The sequence below is a fragment of the Cydia pomonella genome, chromosome 28, assembly GCF_033807575.1.
Source record: "Cydia pomonella isolate Wapato2018A chromosome 28, ilCydPomo1, whole genome shotgun sequence".
In the NCBI taxonomy this organism is placed as follows: Eukaryota; Metazoa; Arthropoda; class Insecta; order Lepidoptera; family Tortricidae; genus Cydia; species Cydia pomonella.
The window spans coordinates 1,675,550-1,693,146 of NC_084730.1; the positions used below are offsets into that span (position 1 = coordinate 1,675,550).

The 17,597-nt window shown below is 37.2% G+C and overlaps 1 protein-coding gene across 1 annotated transcript in view; it reads right to left on the reverse strand.

The window, feature by feature from the left end:
* LOC133532880 (SH3 and multiple ankyrin repeat domains protein 1) overlaps nt 1–17,597 on the reverse strand; it is a 114,286-nt gene that overhangs the window by 65,751 nt on the left and 30,938 nt on the right. The window contains exon 2 of the mRNA XM_061871740.1: nt 9,104–9,297. Coding sequence (XP_061727724.1) covers nt 9,104–9,162 — 59 coding nt within the window. The 5' untranslated portion in view covers nt 9,163–9,297. The remainder of the gene's footprint in view (nt 1–9,103; nt 9,298–17,597) is intronic.

The window sequence follows — 17,597 nt, forward strand, 5'->3', positions numbered from 1 at the left end:
GAGAGACACTACCAAAGTGGTAAAATGTGTCCCCCCTCCCCGTAACTTCTAAAATAACAGAATTATAAAACTAAAAAAAATATATGATGTACATTACCATGCAAACTTTCACCGAAAATTGGTTTGAACGAGATTTAGTAAGTAGTTTTTTTTAATACGTCATAAATGGTACAGGTTCCGTTTTCATGGGCGAGTCCGACTCGCACTTGACCGCTTTTTTTTCGGGTTACTCCGGCAAAAAGTTTGAGAACCAAATTTAAATTAGAGGTTCGGATCCAGCTAACTCTGTGACTGTGAGAAAGTGTGGTATCATTAAACGTCAAATTAGTAGTAAAATATGACGTATATTGGTAATGACAAAAAATCGGTACATTATGTAGACGGACTATAGTAAGTATGTTTTATACATATAATACAAACATTTTTAGGTATGTAATAATTGCACAAATACGTATCCCACTGTTGGGCACACGCCAGATCTAATAAGCTAAGTACGAGGCCTTTTGCATATCTCTCGCAGATTTTTACTTTTGCTGCCAAATGACTTTAGCGATTTGAGTGTTTTTAATAAAGTGTAGTAGGACCAGAGAACGGAGTTTTGGAAAAATCGTACCGCTTTTTAGGACCCTATAACTAAGACTCCGCTGTCCATCCGTCCGTCTGCCCGTCTGTCACCAGGCTGTATCTCATGAACCGTGATAGCTAGACGGTTGATAATTTCAAAGATGATGTATTTCTGTTGCCGATATATTTTCTTTGACAATACACCTCTATTTCAAATTATCTCTCCTTGTACACAGGGTGAATCATAATTCTGGAATGGATAACTTAGTCCAGTGTTGCCAGGTGTACTATAATTATCGCACACGTACGATAATTTGGGCTACGGTACGATGTACGTTCCAAAGAGCTTAAGAGCATATAGCAGGCAATATTGCTTACCGGGAGACACCTTCTCTTAAATTATATTCGCCAACAAACTGTCCATTCGCCAACAAACTGTCCACAGTTTGGCGAAAAAATATGTATACCTAGGTACCACTTAAGTATTTTCTTGAAATAAAATAATAATAAAAAAAAAATATTCTTCTTCAGTCAGTCCCTCAATGCTGAGGATCGTGACATCATGTCCTTCTGTTGAAGACCAGATTCGTCTATAGGCTTCTATTCCTCGCCAAGCGCATGGCCTCGTGCAGTTTTAGTATTGCATAGGTGCAGTGATTTGAGCACATCATCTAGTAGGGGGAGGGCCCTGAGGTCTGGTGCTTTCAACTTTGCCCGTCATAATAACTCTCATTAGGCTAGCCGGGGAGCGGCGTGAGAGATGTCCGAAGTATATGAGAGTTACATAGGTCATGGCATATTGTTGACAACCGGCGTTTTATGCGTAGCTCTTCCAATATGGACTTATTAGTACGCATAGCTGTTCAAGGTATCCGTAAAAGCCGGCGCCAACACCACATCTCAAACACGTTGATACGCTTGATTAAATCTGCTCGTTTAGTCAATGTCTCACAACCATAGAGAAAGATTGGGAACACCAGAGAACGCACAAGTCTAACCTTCGTCTGTTCGTCACCATTTTAAAGTATATATGTGCAGTATTTAATGAAAATAAAGAATATTGTATTTGTATCGTACGCAAAATGGCGACAATTTTAGCCCTTCGATGACGCCATCTAAAAAGTCTAGTATTTGAAGCAAAATATGACACTTTCCCACTAAAGTAAAAAGGCTAAAATTACAAAATTAGCACCTCGTCTCCTCCTGTGGCTCCTTCTTCTTCTTCTTTTTTGTTAGGGGCTATGTAAGGCTCTACAGCCTAAATATCACTGCGACCATTCCTGATCTATTGTGATCGCCACCTAGATGGAAACCTGCAACTTCAAACAGCTGCAGGATCCCCTTGATCTCGAGAGACCTTAACTCCTCCGGACGTAATATGTGCCTGCCCAGGATTGAGTCACGAGTGCGCATTAGGCAAGGGCCTGTGGCTCCTTAGTTTAAGTCAAAAATGTCCTTTAAACCATTTGGATCTAACTCAAAAACACACCAATATAAAACTGATTTTTGCGCTATTTAGATGAAATTTGTGCTTTCTTTGATTATCTATTAGAAATTTAAGCTTATTTTGCAAGAAACATTTGGGGTACTGCCTTTTTGATAAGAGTACGATAAATTTAATTTACGATAATTTTGACACTCAAATACGATAATTATCTTCCGCTCACCTGGCAACACTGACTTATTGTTAGTCACCCCTGCCAGCTATCCCACAATTCACTCACATGCATGAATATTGAATATATGTGTTATCCCTACCACAAGCACACTTAGTATCAGATAACTGAGTAACATTTGACACGGTTGACTAACCATCATATCATTTATCTAACATATTATAAATATTTGTAATAACAAAGTTGTAAGCTCTTTTGGAATTATAATATAAGTTTCCTATCTCCTAACATTTTGCCCTTTTTATCAATATTACGATAATAAATCAATTATTGACATAATGATGTTTGTTGACATCAAACCAAAACAAACCAAATTTTCCTTTATATTTGACAAGAAGTTTTATGTCAAATATTGACATTAATGTTTATTCTTAAGGTTATTGTTTGATCTTTCGACGACAATCTGACGGGTCTGAAGCACTCAAAGCTCTTTATGTAAGGAGTAGACTCCGGCTGGAGCTAAAAGGTACAGAAACTTAGCAAAAGAAAACTTCAAATTATAACAGGGCTGTTTACTGAACATTAGTGGGTCAAAACAGTTTTGGCCAAGATGGGATACGCTGACAACACCGATTATCGAATATGTGACGAAGAGGAAGTAAGACACCTAATGTATATGTCACGCTCTCTCCAGACAAAGATTAAAGGACTTTGGAACAGGCTATCTGGAACCAAAGGAATTCAAAAGACTACCCATGAGCTTCATCATCGGCATATGGAGATGGTCAAAAGCTCTTGAATAGATGACAGATTCTTCCTATGGGGTTACCCCCTTTACACAAAAGATCCCTATGGGTCGAAGTGTATCCGCAAGGGCCCCCGAAAAATCATAACATAAGGTTACTAAATAAAATATAAATAAATAAATATTATAGGAAATTATTACACAAATTGACTAAGTCCCACAGTAAGCTCAATAAGGCTTGTGTTGAGGGTACTTAGGCAACGATATATATGTATAATATATAAATATTTATACATACTTAAATATATAGAAAACACCCATGACTAAGGAACAAATATCCTTGCTCATCACACGAATAAATGCCCTTACCAGGAGAGAGGTATGGGCATTGTGAATGTCATCTCGCTTTGTATGGTAGGGCACAGCACAGCGGATGTCATTCCAGTTCTAGAGCAGAGCCCAACTGGGGAAGTACCTCCACCTTACAGAAAACAGCAGCCAAATAACACTAGACCCTACTCATAGTGTTGTGTTCCTGCTGGTGAGTAAGGTTGCCAGAGCTCAACGAGGGGGGGCGGGTTTAGGGTCGGCAACGCGCATGTCACTCCTCTGGAGTTGCAGGCGTACATAGGCTACGGTGACTGCTTACCATCAGGCGGGCCGTATGCTTGTTTGCCACCGACGTAGTATTTAAAAAAAAAAGAATTTGAACCCGGGACCATCGGCTTCATAGGCAGGGTCACTTCCCACTAGGCCAGACCGGTCGTCAAAACCGTTCTTATTCAATCAATAATTATTTATACTTTATAATTATTTTTTAAATTAAAACTGAAATAGCTCCTACAGCATTTTCACAATCAGCTCAGGTGATTAACTTGTTCATTAAGTACCTAAACGGCAAACTAGCATACATCTATGTTAAGTGGTTACTGTAGCCTATGGATGCATGCCATCAAGGGCTCTCACATGTGGAATGATGACCCTTTAAAAACACTTCCCTTTTAAAACTTTTTCTTTGATACAAATAAAAATCTTAAAAAATTTAAAGATTTTTGTAAACGAGTAAACTCTATATAGCGATACTCAAGGCACCATTTTCGTTATATAGAGAGAAATTAATATTAAAGTAAAGCAAAGCAACTATAGCCAACAAATGTCCATGTTATAGGTAGGGGTGTCATACATCCCATATATACTGGACTGTCACCGTATTGAAGGGTCGCGTCCCGTATTTGTACCTGTCCCGTATATCAATACCACTGTAGAATGCCTAGAGAAATGGTCACAATCTCTGTGTAATCAGTTTGTTTACCTATGTAACTAAAGAAAGCGACATAACAGAGCCAAGCTATTTATGTATTTGCTACTATATTTACTACCCCAATTAGGGTCGGTTGCACCAAACCGTCTGTCACCGTTAAAGCGTTCGCTAAATTTTATTGTATGGGAAGTTTCATACCTCACTGCTGTCTGACGTTGATCAGGCCGTTAAATGTGGTTAGTGCAACTGGCCCTTACTCCATTGTCCCCTATCAGTTCCGAATAATTATGACAACCCTAGTTATAGGGAGTGGAGGAATTATATGGAGTTTACCCTGTATATTCTGAAATAAGGAAACTTGTAAACATATAATTGTAAAGTACACCAACCCACTAGTTAAAGACAAATATTAAAGATTGTCTAAAACATAAACTGAAATATAGATTGAGTCATTCACAAAGAAGCGTGCCTTGACTCAATCAATCAATCAATTTTTCGTGTTATGGCTCCATCAAGGTGTTGATGATTCTGAAAATGTCAAGGTTAGATAACTCATCAAGTGGCTTATGTCGTTTTTGAGTTGTCGGATTTTTGATTTTATTTCAATTAATCAAATTTTAAATTTAAATGATATAATCGGTCGGGAGTCGATGGCATACCACTCCAAGGGATGATGGCATACCACTCCAAGGGATAAGACATGGCCTCATATTGTCATGTTATTAAAGTAAGATTTGACAAATCTGCACATCATTGTTAACTGTAGATGTGTGATGTAGTGTTTTGGGTTAGCATTTATGCTGAGGAGGAACTATTTATTTATTCTATGTTTTTTACTTTTGTTATGCTATACTTTTGCATGTTACAGTTTATCACGAATAAATGCGATAAATGAGAACTGCGAAGACATATACTAAAGAAAAATTTACCACGCTCTAGTTCATAATTTATATATAGTGTGACTATTTAAAAACACAAATAAAAAGAAATCCCCAGGCCCCCTTTAAGCACGCAATTAAGACACTTAATAGAGTAGCGAGTTAGATTTGTTTCTTTGTTCTTTGAGCGAATTCACAAGGGCCACATTATATTATATATATTGTGTTACTGTAGTTTGTAAGAATCTATTTACTATATACCTATGGAATTCTTTTCTTTTGTGTGTCAAATTCCATAATGTCGAATTAGGATAGCCTATAATGATGGTGAGTGTATGTAATAAATAAATAAAATGAAAAAATCCAATTTTTCAAAAAAAAAAACTTCTGCCAAACTACAGGACAAGCATTAAGCATCCTAAGTGATTCACACTCCCTTATATCATAAGATTCATAAGGTATTTCAATACAATTTGGGGACCAAATCCTTCCTACTTCTTTTTCCATAATAATTATTACCACACAATGTAACCTCTAACATTTTCTTACTAATATTTCTTGTTAATCTAGATAGGTATGTGTAAATTTTATATTTATATTTATTGAACTTGTTTATACATTTACAACACACATACACATTTAAAACAACACACATTTATTCCCTAGTTGTATTGTCAAAAACATTGACAAGAATTTTATTGAATTACAGTCAATAAAATAATCTTGTCAGTCAGAATTAGCTTAATTCCTTTCAAGTTACTATTCCAATTAGAATCTTTTTGGCAATTAAATTAATCAATTCAAGAAAATAGAAGATTCAAAGAGATCAACATTTTTATTCATTGCTACTTTAATCAGGATACGAGAATAACGTGATGTGACCTTTAGCAGATTATTCATCTGGCATTTGCAAAGGAAAATCCACAGTACCTACTGGGAAACCTTCTTTTGACCTTTTCGTTAAGTACCTAGTACTCCTAGTACCTACAATAAATCACTTTTTAAAAAAGAATGAAATCTATGTTATCTATGATTTGTTTAGAAAAAAATACATTTAACTTTTTTTAAATATAACCAAGTCCAAAGTAATTATTGATTTATCAAAAACGGACGTTTTACAATGTTATAACTTAAAATAATAATTAAATAACGCGCGTAATATGATAATATCGATGGTGGCTTCTAATTATATTTATCTATTTAGAAATTCAATAATTTGTCGTAATTAAAAACTAAAATTATCGGCAAAGAAAAGTGGGACAGAAACAGTAAACCGGCTGATTTAAATTGCGGTCTGTTGTACGAAACGCCGCATCGTTACGTCATCTTCGCCGCGGTCGTATTATAGTCGAGCGCGATAGGTAAGAAATCTGCTAGCCCACCCACAAATCGATTTTGAAGGAATATGAAGTTTATTAATTTAAATATAACTACCAATAAACAGTTGTTAATACATATGCTACAAGTAAAAACAGTTTTGAGCTTGCTAAATGTATAAATAATTTGTAAACTCACCCAGAAAAAGTGCAACTAGGTTCTCGTTAGACGAGAATAAAATTAGAACCTCTGAAAAAACACTGAATAGCCACTGAAAAAGCTAAACAACACCACTAAAACCAGCGCAGTGCTCCCACTAATTATGTCGCATAGCGTTTATAACATTCCGTGACATTTAGCGCGGCATATTTGCAATTTCCCCGACTTTTCCTAGGCACGGGCTAGCCATCGATCGCGATGCCATGACAGTTCTGTCCCGAGTGAATAGAGCCGCGATCGCTCAGCTGACGGCGACTTTTTTTTTTAATTTTGCCGCATTGAAGTTAGCCGTGGGCCGCAGCAAGAAGGTCGACGAACTCCTTGGTATAAATTAGGGTTCCTTTTGACATTACGGAGTACATGAGTACATTAAGGGTTATTTATGATTGGGAATTTAAATGAGGGAAAATCGTAATCGTTACTTTTATCTGCCTTTTGGCTTTCGTGATGCAAATGTTTATCGTTTTAGTGTTTTTCAAGCGAATGTCATAGCGGTGCGACGTGGGCACGAGTGCTCTGTGGTTCAGAATATGAAAAGGTCGGGACAGGGACCCTTGATTTGAAAATTAAAAAACGAGTTTTATTTTATCCATTTTGTCAGTAAATGATAAATAAAAAATGTAAATAATTTTGTCAGTTAGCATGTGTCAGCAATTCATGAATCTTTACCAACTTACAAAATAAGAGGTTCAGCAGTAGCAGACTGCCATTATATATATTTAAGTTGGTATCTAGATCTATATACCTATACACCATGTTTTTTTTTTTATTTCCGATAATTTCAAGGGAACATTCCTGAGCTTAAATTAAGTAACTTTCTCAAAGACACCGGTATTCTAATTAACTCAATAATGGAGGTAATAAAAAAAAATCTTATAAGGCCCTTACGAGCGTATATGTTAACGGGACCAACCAATCATGGGACATATAAGAGAAAATTTGGAGTATTTTTAATATTTCACCGACATCTATATAATTTCTACCACTTTATGCTTTTAAAATTGAATGTCCAATTCGTCCTTTATGTTTTCTACGTATTTAATGAAAGCTACTGCAATTGGTTTCTATATTATTAACCAATTAAAACTATGGTTTTTTGCTCCAGTTATGGGATGTATGGCACCATTAATTTTCAAACTAACTAATATCAAGAAGAGATCGCTCTGTAGCGATAAGGCCGCCTGTTGTTTACCTCTATCTTCATGTGTTATATGTGTTTCCATGTACATTTATTCTGAGGTTGTGCAATAAAGAGGCTTTGTATTGTATTGTATTGTATTGTATTGTATCAATGAAAAATTTGACTCAAGCAGCACTTTGGCTCTTGTTTATGGTAAAATGTTGCCAGCGATTAAAAACTGATGGTAAATACTTGTTTTACAGGATTTGTCTAATTATACCATCCCATTACTGGTGCCTATTCCATTATAGGGGTGTTTACTATACACTCGTCTTATGGCCTGTTTACATATTGATTAGTGTTGAGTACGAGTTTATACATTTGCTACTAAACGTAACGTAAGTACTATCTCTCGGACGATTGATGTTCGAAATGACATTGATATGTCACATTTTTCAATTGTTTGGTTGAATTAAATGTAATGCCCGTGTTACAACAACGCTATATGCAATAATTTAATTATTTTTTAGGGTTCCGTACCCAAAGGGTCAAACGGGACCCTATTACTGAGACTTCGCTTTCCGTCCGTCCGTCTGTCACCAGGCTGTATCTCATGAACCGTGATAGCTAGACATTTGAAATTTTCACAGATGATGTATTTCTGTTGCCGCTATAACAACAAATACTAACATTTTTTTATATATTACGTTGGTGACAAACAAGCATACGGCCCGCCTGATGGTAAGCAGTCTCCGTAGCCTATGTACGGCTGCAACTCCAGAGGAGTTACATGCGCGTTGCCGACCCTAACACTCCGCGCCTTCATTGAGCTTTGGCAACCGTAATCACCGGCAGGAACACAACACTATGAGTAGGGTCACAGATCATATAATACTACTACAGATACCCAATACCATACTAAAAACGCGCACCGTCCTAAGTATCCAATACCTGTAGGCGACTTTTTAGTTCACAGCACGTAGGGTCTAGTGTCATTTGGCGAGATGGAGATACTTCCCCAGTTGGGCTCTGCTCTAGATCTGGAATGACATCCGCTGTACTGTGCCCTACCACACAAAGCGAGATGACATTCACAATGCCCGCTACCTCTCTTTTGGGCGTAGTTTAAGGACGTACCCGGGTCCTTCGTCCGGGTAATTCTTGGGATTAGTTGCCAAGCGGACCCCAGGCTCCCATGAGCCGTGGGAAAATGCCGGGACAACGCGAGGAAGATGATGAGTGAGTTTTTCAATTTCGTAAGTAAGGACTGGCAACTCAGCATGCTTCGTTGCCTAATCACGGTTCTCGACTGACTATACTATATCACGATATAGTATAAAATACAATTATATTTATAATTATACATATAATTACATTACATACCATGGTATGATTGAAGGAGCCCAGTCCAACTGGACCCGCCGTGGCGCGACTAGCGACATTTTCTGTCTCTCTTCAGCCACCGTCGTTGTCTCTCTCGCACGCTCACAGAATTTCACATAACATACACTGGTGCCATTTATTTTTAATCTTCACACAATATTGTGGAATCCTAGTTGATTTCTGCCTGATTGTACCTGTAACAATTAAGAATCATAATTATTATAAAATATTAATAAATACGATTTTTTATGCTTACGACTTTTAACACAGAGGCCTTATAGAGGGATCAGCGTTGTGTTCCTTAGCCCATTCGCCAGAGCCGTATTTAAATCCCTGATAAAAAACAGGCTAAAAGAGTGTCTCCTCGATTTGTCTTAATATACTCGTATGAGACTATGAGAGCATGCTAATATCATAAGTTTAATAGGTTAAGTTGTTAAATTGTATAAAGAACTGAGCGCCTCTCGGCAATAAACGTTACAGTTTGGCGGGAATAATAAGTTTTAATTTTAATATACAAATAAATTAAAAAAAAAAAATTTGGCGCCCCTGGCTAATTAGATTCGCCACCCCATTAAGTGATGGATGACGATGATATAGGTAAAAAAGTGGCTGTGACAGAATCGGACAGACAGACGGACATGACGAATCTATAAGGGTTCCGTTTTTTGCCATTTGGCTACGGAACCCTAAAAACTTAAGCAAGTTACCTGTTGTATGTAGTTGTGACGTGTTCGAATAGACAATACATGTTTAAAAGACACGCAACAAAACAAATGTCTATTCGAACGCATCACAACTACATACAACAGAGGGCCTACCGCGAACCACATTCGACGTGTTGCCACTCTGTCGCACTTGTTAGTTCGTTCGTAAGTGTAACAGGGAGGCAACACGTCGAACGTGGTTCGCGGTAGGCCCTCAGGTGACTTACTTAAGTTTTTTACCTATACTGTATTTAATTTTGGATGATATTTTTTTATCCCAATGGGATCGAAAGAGCTCGAGATTCTGAGTAGAAAAAACACAAAATTCATGAAAGTGGCATTCTATTTAAGAAACGTTAATGTACGGCAAGGGCGTACATTGAATCCTGAGCGCAGTGAGGGATTCAAGTGTGTTACGCCTAAGATGGAAATAATTTTGCTTCCATGTGACACATACCTAGGTACTACTTTTCACATCACCCATGAGAAACTTGTGGAAAGAAAAGTACAGTCAGCGATAAAAGCTTGTACCAAAAATGAAATTTATGCCAAAAACTTATTTCCGAGGCACGTTTTTTTCTTAGACTTTATTGACCGAAGCGTAGCGTAGGTCTACGTTTTTTGACCGAAGCGTAGCGTAGGTCTACGTTTTGACTCGCGCAATCTGCTTTCGTATGTCCGGATGTTCTCCTCTACAGGTCGCAATTCTCAACCGATTCGCGTGAAATTTTGCGACCATATTCTATGACCAAATAGAATTTTTTTGTCGATCCAGTTTTTGGAATTTTTTCAAAATGGCGGAGTCATGGTACGTCGCGCCTAAACAAATAGCCGTATCGATATCATAAGAGTTTCCTCCTTGTGAGACATGGTTACAGAGTGATTTGCGAAAAATTCAGATATTTTAGAACGCTGATATAGGGGGTATTTAGATATTTAGATTTTACTCGAGAATAAGTAGCCTAATTTCACCGTATCACATATATCCATTCGTGGCTCAATTGGAATACACTAGCTTTACAATCAAGAGGTTCCGGGCTCAAATCCCGAACAATGAAATCTTTTTGTTTTTTTTTTGCACTTTAATTTCCTATTTTTTATTGACTAAGCTTTGTAACAGGGAGAGAGAAGAGGAGCCTGGATCTATTCCCTGAATTGTAACATTTTGTATTTTTTTTGTATTTAAATTTCATATTGTTGATCAAGCGAGCACGAAGCGCGAGCAAAGCGTATTCGTTTCAGTTTTATTGTCTGAACTTTTTTTACAGCCGTTAAAGTTTAAGGAGACGGACAGTAGCGCAGGCGAAAACGGGTTCATGTTTAAAAAAATCTGAGCAGTTTTTGCATTTGGATTAATTTATCAACTTTGGCTTTGCTATAGAGACGTAGTTGTAGATTGGAATATTGATATTATATTAGGAATAGAAGTTTAAACGTAAATGTATGTTATATTGCTTTAATAAAAAAAATATATATATATCATAGCTAAAAGAGGGAAATGGTTTTCTAACATATTTCCTGCGTGCAGTCGCCGCAGAAAGTTTCGGTACGGTTCGTGGCATTCTTTTAGAAAATTTAGGTGCATATAGATTACTAAGAGCCAGCGATGCTTGCTATAATCTTGTCTACAAAAAATCAGGGCACAAATTTGCAGGAACACATTATATATCTTCTGTTGATATTTTAGTCAAGGTATTCGGTGTAGCAAAATGATGATTTAGTGGATTAAATTGCCAAATCCTATAGAGATAAAACACTACAGAGTGAAGCTCTGATGGCCCTTCTTCTGCCGACGAAGATGGAGGTGGTTCTACTTTTACCATTCAGGGGATGACCGACTAACTGTGGGCTTTTGGAAACGGGAAAGGGAGTATTTTCTCTTTTCTTCCCATTTTGTAGGCGTTGGCAAAGAGAATTTGAAATGGAGGTGGATTGTCAAACAAAATTTTGTTGCTACAGTAAAATTGCTGCTATATCTTTCGACACATGATAAAAATTTGTAGAACGCCATTTGATTTTCCTTTCCTTGATGATAGACCTAAAGTGGCGCCATCTAATAGATTAAAGGCCAAATGTTTGACAGCATCGTTTCGAGCGATGGCACCATAACGTTCCAAAAGTTTTAATCATATGTCCAAAGATGGCAGTAAATTTACGTGTCTACAAAGTTTTCTTAGTTAATAATTAATGAAAGTTCCTTTTCCGTGCGGGCTTTTTAAATTCTAATATACGAAAAAGTATCTATAAAAAATTAAGAGCAATTAACATTATTTAGAGGTGGCTATAAATGAAACAATACTGCTATACAAAATAGTATGAAAATAAATTGACCCATCAATAATTCTGCTTTGGGAATGTCTTTAAGGGCTCTTTATTCATTTTATTTATTATTTAAAAGTATGCTAAAAAAGATGGCGATCGTTTTTTTTTGTTTTAGGTAACTTTGCATTTTTTTATTTGTATGAGGATATTGCAAATCACAAAATCATAGCGACCACCTAATCATTCGCAAATGAGTTCAAATTTGGCACATAGATTACTGTTCTATAAAGGGAGCCAATGTGAAGATAAAATCCTTTCAACTTTTTTCTACATACAAAGTTGGACCATCCTATTCGATAATTATGTTTTTTTGTCAATTTAGTTTTTATAAATTCTTCTAAACAGCGGAGCCCATACATTTATTCAGTTTTAAGGGCTCCTCTACACGATGGCTCAGCGTAGGCCAATCTAAGGGACGCAGCTATGCGGTGAAATGAGATAGCAATATCACTTGCTCCCTCTAACGCAGTGGTTCCTAACCTTGTCAGTTCTGCCACCCCTATGACTAACTAGGGAACCCGATTTTACCCCTACTCCCAATAAATATCAATATTCTTTCTTACAGGTCTAATTTCTGTTATATTTAATTGAGCTTATTACCTCCGTAAAATACCAGATTTACCACTACGGGGGTAATTACCCCCAAGTTAGGAACCGCTGCTCTAACGCATAAATGCGCCCCTAGGACTGGCCTACGCTGGGCCATCGTGTAGAGGAGCCATAAGCTATGCTCGCGAGGTCTACAGCTCACAGAGCTACTAGTTTATTTTATACGGAGTTATATTTTGGTTCTAACTCACTCGAAGACACCTTGCCGTAGGACCATGTCATTGTCACCTCGAAAACGTAGATTTTGAGATACAGTTTGTAAGCTGAGCGACGTGGGAGTCACCTGTTACCAGAATACGTGCCCTAGATATTCGTGTCCCACATAGATCGACACGTTAATGACATGTTTTGTTCGAGATCATTCAAAACGGTTTTGTTAGAATAATAGTTTACGCAAGGTTGGCAGCGCCATCTCTGTTGCATTTCATGAAAGCAAATCTATTTTTGGTAGTTATTATATTATCTGTGGATGGAAAAAAAAGGTTTGTTTAGACTACTCGACACTAGATTGCGTTAGCGTTGGCATTCCAAAGCAAAGAGCATATAATCACTACGTTTTGCAAAGAAACAGTTTTGTAGGAGGCAGCACAGGAGCCGTCAGATTTTTGGCGCGAGGCGTAAATGTGATGTTTTTTGTTCCGATGTAGCCCACAAGATGGCAGAACCTACTATGCACAAGAAAACACGTGACGTGTACATGTGCATGTTTATGGTGTCGATTTAGGCCACAAGATGGCAGACCCACCAACGCGCACGGTCCCTATAGCTGATAGCTGGACACTTTTGCAACAGTTCTACCATAAGAGATTTCATTCGTCACTAGATGGCGTAGTTTAAAGGAAAACTTTGCCATAGAGTTGATTTATAAATATTTTGTCTACTTAAACTTATGACATCCATTCCGGTTGGCGGCAAACTTGTGTTTGAAAAAAGTTTTTATTATTTTAAGTGTGACCGAAATTCACGATGTTTTCACTCAGTGATACAGATCAGCTTTGATTGGCATCAGAGTAATTATCAGATTGCAGCTTCGAAATAGTTCAAATAAAGTTTCCAAACAAACGATTGTTTAGTCTATAATATGTGTGCAGTATAAATAAACGAGGTATTTCCTGAGATGCGTTCCAACACATTTGAGCTTTCAAATAACATTTTGTTTGATTTTTGTAGACGAGCAGTCTAGCGTTCTCTACGTGTTGCGGAGTGCTGAAAATATTGAAAAGTATGAAAATGTAATAGAATACTTACGTAATTACTATGAAAAGAAATTGTTCGAAGTTGTAGTCTGACAAACAACTGTCAGTAAAAAAGGCGCGAAAATCAAATTTTGCTATGGAATGATTAACCCTTCGCGCCTACATTATTTATTTATTAAAAAAAACTAAATATTTGTTTTATAGGATTTGTCCGTACCATCCCATTACTGGCACCTGTTCCATTATAGGGGTGTTTACTATATGTTTAAATGTTATATGATATCATTATTTGGAAGAGATCCCACGACCTAGGCCTCACATTTCAGCCTTCAATCATAGAGTTGAACGCACCGAGACTTTTAAAAATAAACTTTATAGCGATCATTCGTCCGATCCACAAATGAATGTCATGTTGGATCCGACAGGAGACAATTTATAGACAACACAGACGTGTTTTGGCTTCGGATAGTCTGATGATTTAGATTTTTATGGATTACGAGGATGTGGGAGAAAAGTTTTTAAGTTTATTAGCTTCGTCGTTGTGCCTAAACATGTTTTTTTTTTAAATAATATTTTACGAAAAGTAGATGGTTTTCAGCTTCTAAGGGCCACTTGCACCTTCCAGGGTTAGCCACTTGCACCTTCCAGGGTAGCCACTTGCGCCATTTAAAGTATTTAAACCCGGAGTTACCAGTACAATTTAAACCTGGGTTAACGTTTTACTCCCGAGTTAGTGACTAGCTAACCCAGGATTGGCCCTTAGTGGAGATTTATGGTTCCTGCCTCGGGAAGTCGGGAACTTTGGAAGGAGTTGTGGAACAACTGTTCCAAGAAACTCATTTAGTACGAACCAAGGTTCCAATCCACGATTTCCACCTTGCCGCTCGGCTAATAGCTTTGATTCCAAAACATAAAGCTTATAAAAAAAATTAAACCATAAAAAAAATATTTATTTTACACATTAATATTGTTTTTTAATTTGTAATAAAAAAAAATAGCAAGTTAAAAACGAAATAATATAAATATAATATTGTTATTGAAAGACAATTACAAGAAAGATTATGGCATACCACAGATATAGTTTATTTTAATCTCTACGGTGACACTGACAAATCTACCAGTTAAGGGATTCACAGGCCTTGCAATAAATCGGACGCGGTTTTAGATCCTTTGCCGACAAAGTAGGTGTATTCGATTGATCTGTCTTTCTGGCGAACCGCGAGTTCTCACTTCGGGGCGAACTACTAATTTGGTACGCGTGTGGTATGACGCGGTTAAGCTACGAGTGCAGTGCTACGCCGTGGCTACGCTGTAGCCCTTATGAGGCATTTTCGGATCAATATGTACACAGGACCATACAGTCGATACATTAAGGTAGCAAGTACATTTTTTGACTTTTATTTTTCTATCTTTGGAACTAATGGATCTCGATGATTAGCTTGTTTATCAACAACAACACAATAAATTCATTCGCTAGATTACAACAACACCAAGAAGCGATTCACACGTTATTTCGAGCACAAACAGAAAAATGAAAATGTGGCTAATACATAAGATATCACGAAGATTGAGAAAATCAAATCTGTCAGACGCACACGGTAACCATATTTATATTACGTTTTGTTACCATAAAAGAAGCTTTCGAATCATGGCTACATTTTTAAATAAAAGCTTTTGAAATTGAAATCATTTTATTAAACACACACACACAACACAACACACAACACAACAAACAAAATGTTATATTTTATCAATTAATTCACAACCCTTGTCATAGTTATAGTATAGCACATAGCGGAAATTTTCTAGTTTCTATTAAATCAATTCTATTTTTATTGGCGCCTTATTCTGTCGTTTTGACCCAACAGGGTAGCACAGGAGCTTCCTGTTTATTGGCGCAAAGTGTAAATGTCAAAAAGCTTCCAATGTAGCCCACAAGGTGGCAGAACCTACCATGCACAAGAAAACGTACGTGAACTGCAGAACTGTACATTTCCGATTTAGGCCACATGATGGCAGACCCTCTAACGGACCCTTAACAGTAGGAAAAACACATACAGCATGTTCAGTATTCAGTATTTATTTCTTGCAAACCATGGTACATATTTAGTTCATATACGTATCACATGGCGGTGACGAGAGCTGATGAGAAGAAATATTTCTAATATACTTGTGCTAATCCCAATACCCACTTACAGAATGATTCAATAAGTTCATTCAAAGGTCAAATATTACCCGGAACCATAAAAACAAATCAAACCAACGAGGCACCGACACATTACGATATCTAAACGACTATTTAGAAGTAACAACTACTGAAATAGGCACTTATAATTGTAATAGTTTTGACAGCCTTCTATTTATTATTTTAGATAGTTGTACATTCATAAAGCTACTCTATTATTGAGTCGGTACAGTCGAGATTTGATAAACAAATGAGTTGGATACGTATAACATTTCTCCAAAATTGTTTGTCTAAAAAACGAGCCAAGTGGGTTGTTGTTCAATGTTTGTGTGTGATGCCGTAACACGCGTGGCAGACTTTCCTAAATATTCGTGTTGTAAATCGCGAGCGGAACTAACGTACAGTGAGCTGCGAAATAGCATGGAGACATTATGAATGAATTCATTGATAAAGTCGTCATACACTTTTACGGCTGATGCACGCATGCACCACATACGGGTATACTGTCTCGCTGCATGGAGTTGCCCCCGTCAGCGCGACGGATATATTCACATAAAATTCTCAAATCTGAGAAAGGTCTCGCGCCACTTTCCTCTTAACTCTGGCTCTAATATTTCCACATCCTATATCTTGGAGTACCCAGGCGTTGTTCATTTTTCATAATTACATATGCTATGAAATTGGGTGTGTCATATCGCGAAGGTGGCAGGTAGAGATAACTTTTCTGCCCACATGATGTATCATGACAATCGTGATGGTGAAAATAAAGGGGTGTATAATACTTGAAAGCTATTTGCGAGGGGTCTTGCTATTCTGGTCAATAGGCTTGTTTCCATCTACAAATCTTAGGGCACAATTGTATCCCAATCAATTCTTTTGTATTATATGCGTAGGTATGCGTGCGTATGTAGTTGTGTCAAACCATAAACTGTGACGTCACACAATTTTCAAAGAGCGTTTTGGGCGCGAAAGCATCTGTCAAAATATATTTTGTTAATTTAACATATTTAAAGCCGTTTTTAGTATAAAATTTGAATTTTAGGGCAACTTTTAGTTAATATAGAACGTAATACGAGCGTTTCAAAAAATTGGAAACAACCCTATTGTTTGGAAGAACTTATGGTCGAGTTTGGTATCAAATGAAAGTGCTTAGATTACACTTTTATAATAGAACTTCTTTAGAGCGTATTTCCAATCCCTCTCTAGTGTTGCGGGTGTCCATGGGCGGCGGAAATCGCTTACCATCAGGCGATTCGTCTGCTCAATTGTCTCCTATATCATTAAAAATAACGTTTTTAAATTTACTGTTTTAAAATAATTAGCAAGATAAAAAGCGTAAGCGGTGGTAGCCGAGTGCATATGGCGTCCGACTTTCAATCCGGAGGTCACGGCTTCAAATCCTGGCTCATACCAATGAGTTTTTCGGTACTTATGTACGAAATGTCATTTGATATTTACCACTAGCTTTTCGGCGA